Below are 7,775 nucleotides of genomic sequence, written 5' to 3'. Positions count from 1 at the left end.
CCCCCCGACATTAGGTCCTCATTTTTCCCCTCCCTCCCCGCTCCCCCCAAGACTGTATTCTTGGCGAGTCGATTTTGGTTCTGTTTCTCCCACGTGCCTTCAGGAAATGATGCATGCTGTTAGTTCCATTTAAACTACACAAGGAAAGTGAAATGGCTCCATTTAAACTACACAAGGAAAGTGAAATGGCTCACATGGCCCTTTTTTGAGGGGGTGGGGTGGGCGATAGGTATCTATTTGTGGTGAGTTTCTTTTTAAAACTGCTTTTTGACCATCTTGGAAAAGGACAGCTTGAAATGTCCCTATTTCCTTCCCACATTCTCTGCCACCAGGTCCTTCCTGAGGCCCTCTATAAAGAGTGTGGTGTCAATTGCAAAATGGCCAGAAAGCCAGTTCACCGTGCACCTGGGCGGCATTTCCCCTCTATAGCTGCCCCAGTGGTCGTGTGCTCTAAAAACAACCAGGCAGTATTTTCTATTTGTGAATCTTAAATTGCACATGCGGTGTTTATATGCTCTCGTGGTGAACTGGATGTTGAAAACCAAATTATATGCTGGCGAAGGGCACCTCGGTCATATCCCACTGCAGGTCTCTCGATGAGGGGTTACACGGCAGGCTGGACCGAAGGACGAGGTCATGCTGAGTGAATGCACTACGTTAAAACCACTGAGGCCAAACATGGAATACTTTTTTATTTCTTCTTGCTCGTGGCGGGTTGGTTGTCTTAATTTGTAAGTTATCTTCATCTGACATTGCTTGTGGCTCTTCAGTAAACCCAGCCACACTCGGTGCCATGGGTCCATTTCAACTTGTTGGCCAGAGCAGAGCCGCCCCTGTGAGTTTCAGAGACTCTGTACAGCAGGGGTCCTCAAACTTTGTAAATAGGGGACCAGTTACTTCACTGTCCTTCAGACTCGTTGGAGGGCTGGACTATAGTTTAAAAAAACTATGAACAAATTCTGATGCACACTGCACATACCTTATTTTGAAGTAAAAAACCAAATGGGGCAAAAACACCCGGCGGGCTGGATAAATGTCCTCGGCGGGGCCCAGTTTGAGGACCCCTACTTTATAGGACTCAAAAGCCCTACCTTTCTCCTGAGAAGCAGCTGGCAGTTTCAAACTGCTTACGTTGCAGTTCGCAGCCCAACTCATAACCACTATGCCACCAGGGCTCCTTACATCAATAGTAAAGTTCTTAAGACTTTAAGAATTTACCTATATAAAACCGACCCAAACCCAGCCCACTGCTTTTGAGCTGATTCTGTTTCAGAGAAACCCTCCTCAGACTGTAAATCCTTAAGGGAACTTCTACAACATGTACAAAGGAGCCTGAGAACGTTTGGAAAAATTCGATTATCTTTTCATTCTCTTTGTCCATGAACTCTTCGAAGCTCCCTCACATGCTAAGTTAAGTAGTCTCCCTGACTTTAACAAGCCCTGGTGGTGCCAGAGGTTAAGTACTCAGCTCTGTGAACCCAAAGGCCATCTGTTTGAATCCCCGAGCTCTTCCACAGGCGAAAGATGTAGCAGTGGGCTTCTATCAAGATTACAGCCTTGGGAACCCCAGGGGACAGTTTTACTCCGCTCTGCCCTCTAGTGGTGCTGTGAGTTGCAGTGGACGCGCTGGCAAGGAGGTTCTTTATTCCAACAGGAAGAACTGCAGATGCTAAAATGAAATTGTGGTATTAAATGCTCATCTTGTTTTCGACATTAGTTGCGAGAACCCGTATGGGACAAATTGTGCTAAGATGACGATACACTTGACCCTAGACCTGCTAAATCACAATTCTCATTCTCGCCACATTAACATTGCAGAAGCACTGCTGTAGAGCCAGGCCGATCGAAGGTAGAGGATTGCACCCATCCCCACTCTACTCTGCCCAGCATTTCTGGTATTCTTTGCCATTTCCTCTTGGTCACAGAACGGCTGCTCCAGCGGCCAGGGTCACATCCATGTTCACAACCAGAAGGACACTGAAGGAGGCAGGGGCACGGCCTATCCATGGTTGTCCAGATCAAAAGCTTTTGCAGTAGTCCCCGGCTCATTCCAAGTGTCTCACCCAAGTGGTGGCAAGAAAGGGAGACCTGGGGCCTGGGACTAGTTTAACTAGTAAACACTTTCTCTTGCAAACCTTGAACCAGCATTCTTTGGGACACATCCAAGTGTTTTGTTGTTGTGCTGAGTGTTTACTTGGTGAAATACAGGGGAAAAGGTGCAAACATGATTGGGATACTTTTTCTTTTCCTTAAAGGATGAGTAGAGTAACCTTTCCTTTCTCGTTTGATGGAGTAGCAGTTATCATACGGAGGGAAAAACCACCCCAGATGTACTGAATCAGAATCTACATTCTCAGAAGGAGATTCTTAGGGACATGGATAGATGGTTAAAATGTAGAGTCTGATTCAGTATTGACTCAGGTTGGAAATGAAAATTGCCAGTAAGGGTCAAACCAGAATGAACCAATTGGAAGACCTGAGGGGGTTGGGAGTGGGGCCCAGAATATTTGATAAGATTCGTTGAGAGACAACATTTTGTATGGCGAGTGTTTTCTGTTTGTGTAACTTAAGAAAAATGTCAAGCTTACGGACAAGTGAGAACAATGAAGTCAAGAGGACATTTTGGATAAAGGAGTTGGAACTAGGGGTGGTGGGTCCTGAAGAAACGTGTGGGTTTTTTCTTTCTGGTGCCTTGAAAATAATCACCGATTTGGGGGAAAGCGAGGGGATATGAATAGGTTGTCGTTGAAGCCATGCTGGAAATCAAGAACATGATCTTGCCAACATCCCAATCTCTACACCACGACCGTGGCCCTTGTGGGGCAGATGTATTTGGAGTGGGTGCTGTGTTTAGATCTTAGGGTCATTGTTTGGTGGTGCAAACAGTGCTAGTGTCACTAATGAGACATTGGTCTGACGGCTTGCTATTGCTTCATGTTATGATAATGTGAAATGGCTTGGTAATGAGGTAGAGGGTAATGAGCTAATGGGGCTATAAATGGAATTGGATGTAATTGTTGGAAGTATTAGAAGCCTTATCTCATTTTCAAAGCTGAACTTTATGCACTGCTAGAATTGTTCTCCTTCATTAAAAGACCTTCACATGAGTGTGCCACCCAGCTGAACTGAAGGATTCCATCATTTGGTTCTCTGTCTCTTTGATTTAGGGGAACTGTGTCAATTTGACGGAAGCCCTGTCGCTCTATGAAGAACAGCTCGGGCGCCTCTATTGTCCTGTGGAATTCTCCAAGGAGATCGTCTGTGTCCCTTCCTACTTGGAATTGTATCCTTTGAGGAAATCCTCACCTAGTGTAACATTTAAAATTCCAGTAATCAATAGAATTAACGCTAGCGTACGAGGGGGTGGGTAGGTCGCCTTCAAAGATAATGGAGTTTGCCTCGGAACTTTCTGAATGAAGCAACGTCATCTGTAAAAACTGGGTGGTACTCTGTAATCCCCCAGGGCCTTTGAAGAGTTGACTCCTGGGTCCCACCCTCTGGTTCTGGAGTGTCGCCTCCCATTTGGAGTTATGACGACTCCCAGGTGCTTGTGATGACAGACCACCGCAGGTGTAAAGCGGTGGTTCTCACAGTGGGTCTCCAGACTGGCTTGCGAGCACTGAGAAATCTGCCCCCGTCGTCGCAGCCGAGCTGAGCTGCCGCATCAAACACTTGAGGGTGGTGTGAGTGAGGCCCAGCAAAACTGGGGTTCAAGACGCTCTCCAGAGGAAGTCCGTGCACTGGGCAGCATGGGGAAAACCTGGCCTGAAACTCCAGGTGGGCACACGGGTGGTCCACAGTAGAAGGGCTTCTGTGGGGCTTTGCCCTCTCCCCCCAGGCACACAGAGTCTCCATGGCTCAGGATGGAGTGCATCACAGTTGGTTTTGTTTCTGTTTTGTTGTTGTTGTATTTAGCCTAAAATACCACCTACCATGTAGCAGGCGGAGCCACTCGTTCTCCTGCTGCAGGAATAACACGACCCTATTAGAATCAGTATTTGTACACCTCACTCGATGTGAATCCACAAGCTGAAAAACCATGCTGGGACTCCACGAGGCTCACCTTGGTGGTCCCCATCTGCTCCCCTTTGTAAAACTAGTCTGGAGAAACCAGAAAGGGACCCAAGGGGAACGGGAGAGTGTTTCTCATGGAAACTTTATAGTGTTGTTTTCTTCCCAAATGGGGATTGTTTGCAGACAAGAACTTCCTGATCTGTTTTGTGGGTTTCTCTGTTCTTTGTCCCCCGCTCCCCCACAGCCAACCAACTACCTCCCCCATGCTTCCTCTCAGAGCGTTTTTTCCCTAATCAGGCCTACGCTTGTACAAGGAGACTTCAGAGACATTCCTGGGAAAATTCCATCTTTTAATTCCATCTTGGTAACTTTGGGAGAAAAGCCTCTTCCCTAACAACCCCCTTTTCCCCTTTCATCTCACTCTGTGCTTCTTTCTGTCCACGCCGATCTCTCCCCTACGTTCCCCCACAACCCACGCCACTCCCCTCTGCATCTTGTATCACTCCCGAAAATTCTTCAGAGATGCTGGAAGCAGTCGTGTTACCTGATACAACGCCTGCATTCCTTTGGCCTTTCGAGCTTCCAGCCTCCATTCCCACATCAGGGGCGGAAGTGGGCATCCTTAGGCTGCCAAAGTGGCTCTGTTTCTAAAGCCTTCATTCTCATGCGTCTACTGTTGTCGATCATGAAGGTTGCTGTCTATTGCTCAGCTTCTCATTTGAGAATGCAAGTGTTCGATTCTCGGGGTTCTTCCTTGACTCCCATTCCAGGTGGGTGTTTTACACTGTGTGGAAGACGACTAAGCCGTGAAGATGAACGTCTCCCATCATGTGTGACCGCCACGCGTTTGATGGCCTCCGAATAAGTTGGGCAATTGATTGTGAATTCCTGGTGTGTTTTTTTTTAATTATTATTATCTTTAATTTAAAAAAGCAAATGGAAAATGTATATTTTGATGCGCTAGGGTGATCTTTTTTTTTCTAAGTCAGCTTAAGGACGATCTAGCAGCAGTCAAGGCTGCTACATGCACTGAACCCCTAGAATGTGATTTTTGTTTATTTCCCCCCTCCTCCCCTGTTTGATTTTGATTTTGGTAGACCTTCAATTTGAATGTTTGGAGGAATGAGCATCATTATTTTGTTCCTGAGGGAGGTTCTTTTCCAAAAATTGACCTATTAAGATTTGGTGCTTATAAAAGAGAGTTAAAGGAAATGAATAGCATTGCTCCCATTAAAGTTACAAAAGAAAAATGTCATGCGTCCTGTTTTTATTTTGGCCCAGCCTCCCATTTCTCGCTTTTGCTCTCGAAGAACACATGTCTCTGGTCTCTCTTCTGTTCTCTTGATACCAATACCAATGTCTTGCTAGAAATGGTGTCTCATAGAATGGTCTTGGGACCTGTGGTTTTTAAAAATTATTTTATTGGGAGATCTTAGAGCTCTTATAACATTCCATACAGCAATTGTATCAAGCATATTTGTACATAGGTTGCCACCATCATTGTCTAAACCTGTTTTGAACTGTCGTAATGACTTCCTTTACAACCATGGTCATTACAGTAGCCAGCGTTATAATGATAGCTATCCATTACATCTGCCAGTTCTTCATTAGGAAATTGACCCAAGGATAGTGAAAGAATTTGCCTCCCTCTAACGTTGAATGCTAGAAGTTTATATCTACTTCTACTCTTCCTGCTACCCTGTTTCCCCGAAAATAAGACAGTGTCTTATATTGAGTTTTGCTCCCAAAGATGTGCTAGGTCTTATTTTCAGGGGATATCTTATTTTTCCATGAAGAAGAATATGGTGCACATTTATTGTTGAACAAAAAAGGGGAAATTTATGTCCTGTATACAGTATAGTAGTAGTTGTCATCACAAACCAGCATAAGCAGACAAACTGATTCCTACATTATCAAGGATTTCTTATTACTACCATAATTTCCATGCACAACAATCAATGGTACATTTATTTACTCATTTATTCAATGACAGTCATGTCATCATCTTCTGAAACATCATAACAATCCAAACCCTTATTTTCGGGGGGAGTGCCTTATATTTCAGCAAGAGGCAAAACTGTAAGTAGGTCTTATTTTTTGGGTATGTCTTACTTTCGGGGAAACGGTATATTAGATGTAGAAATATACTTCATATTGGATAGCTGCTGGGAAGCACCTTCATCTTATTTTGGGGTCATAATTCATAATCCACATCAAAGAAGGTTAAATTGACTTGGGTTGTTAGAGGTCACTAGGTTATTCTGTTGCTCTCATAAAAGGTTTATACTGTCAGTGGAATGAGCTCTTGTATGGTGATTTTTCTGGAAAACATTAAGAGTGACAGACACAGTGACCATTTTGAGGAAATAGTGTCGGCACAGAACATTCTCCAGAGGTAGGTTCATGGTAGGTAACACAACCTTTTTTTCAAAAATGGGGTGTGTACTTTTGCTCCCCCATACTTTTCTCACTCCCCGCCCCTTTGGTATTGGCAAGAAGAAATAACAAAGGTGACAAGGAATCAGGTTTGAACTAAATACATAAGTTTGCAAATAATGGTACAGTTGATATTAGAGCACTGCCCTGTGTTAATAGAATTGGGGCACTGCCCTGGGATACATCGTGAACCTTCCCCGCTCCTAGGAACGCTTCTAGAGTACTGTAGAAGAACTCTCTGGTACCTAAGATTGTAAATAATGGTGCTGCTGCTGTTAGAACAATGCTCTGGGTTAACACTGCTCTGAGTTGGGGCCCCTTTTATCGCTCTGTATGAATATCTTTTGGAAGGATCAGTACAAGGCGAATCCTTAGGAGGTGGTGTTAAAGATGGTCCAAATCTCTAACTTGTCCAAAGTGCTGTACCATTCCATCATCTCTGGTACCAACTCTTTCCCCTCATGTCTTAAAACCAAGAAGCCAAACTCACTGCCATGGAGTTGATCTGAAGCATGGCAGCCCTATAGTACTGGGTAGAACTGCCTCTGGGTTTATAAGATATACTCTTCATGGGAGTAGAAAGTCTCATCTTTCTCAGGAGAAGCAGGTGGTGGTTTCTAACTGCTGACCTCGGGCCCTAGGATGCTGTAGTTTACTATAACAGTGTACAGAACTCACAAACCTTCCAGGAAATGGCTCACAGAGTTGTGAAAGCTGGCAATTTCCAAACCCGGAGATCACACCAGGAGTCTGGTGGATTCTGTTCATTCCCCCGGTTTCAGAGGCCGACAAGCCCAAATCAGCAGGTCAGACCAAATCAACAGGCCTGTCAACTCTCATGGCTGCAGAGGATGGCAAATCAGATCAGGGGACAGGCTGCTGGCTCAAGTTCCAAGAACCAGAGGTCTGATAGACAAGCTAGATGGAGGATCCAGAGCAAGAGCAAACTGCCAGAGTGTTACCATGGTGTGGCCACAGAGCAACCGTTGAAAGTGAAGGAATGCACTGGAACTCATGTCAGATGGCTTGTCGATCTGATCATGTCATGGAACAGCACATGGAGTACTACAGATGTAGAGGTCAGTTGGCAGCATGATTAAAGATTCATAAGATGAGTTGCTATGTGACCTTGAAGAAACCCATAACCTCCCTCTGTCACCCTGACCCGAGTAGCTTTGTACCAAACAGCCTTTTACATTGCTGTTCAAAATTGATAGGATTGAAAGGAAATTAGTTGGTTTTCCTATTTTTATGATTCAGTATTTGTGCTGCTTTATGAACTTGTGGCATAGCTAGATCTAGTGGTGGGTTGAATACCAGGATGT

The 7,775-nt window shown here is 44.8% G+C and overlaps 1 protein-coding gene across 1 annotated transcript in view; it reads left to right on the top strand.

The window, feature by feature from the left end:
- Positions 1 to 5,264, top strand: part of SMS (spermine synthase) — a 37,736-nt gene extending 32,472 nt beyond the window's left edge. The window contains exons 9-10 of the mRNA XM_030885780.2: positions 3,168 to 3,283; positions 4,785 to 5,264. Of these exons, the coding sequence (XP_030741640.1) occupies positions 3,168 to 3,283; positions 4,785 to 4,824 (156 nt within the window). The 3' untranslated portion in view covers positions 4,825 to 5,264. The remainder of the gene's footprint in view (positions 1 to 3,167; positions 3,284 to 4,784) is intronic.
- The last annotated feature ends 2,511 nt before the right edge of the window (positions 5,265 to 7,775 follow it).

This window comes from Echinops telfairi, unplaced genomic scaffold (genome assembly GCF_000313985.2).
Source record: "Echinops telfairi isolate 266 unplaced genomic scaffold, ASM31398v2 ScPeMD7_53;HRSCAF=182, whole genome shotgun sequence".
Lineage (NCBI taxonomy): Eukaryota > Metazoa > Chordata > Mammalia > Afrosoricida > Tenrecidae > Echinops > Echinops telfairi.
This window is presented reverse-complemented; position numbering and strand designations above follow the sequence as displayed.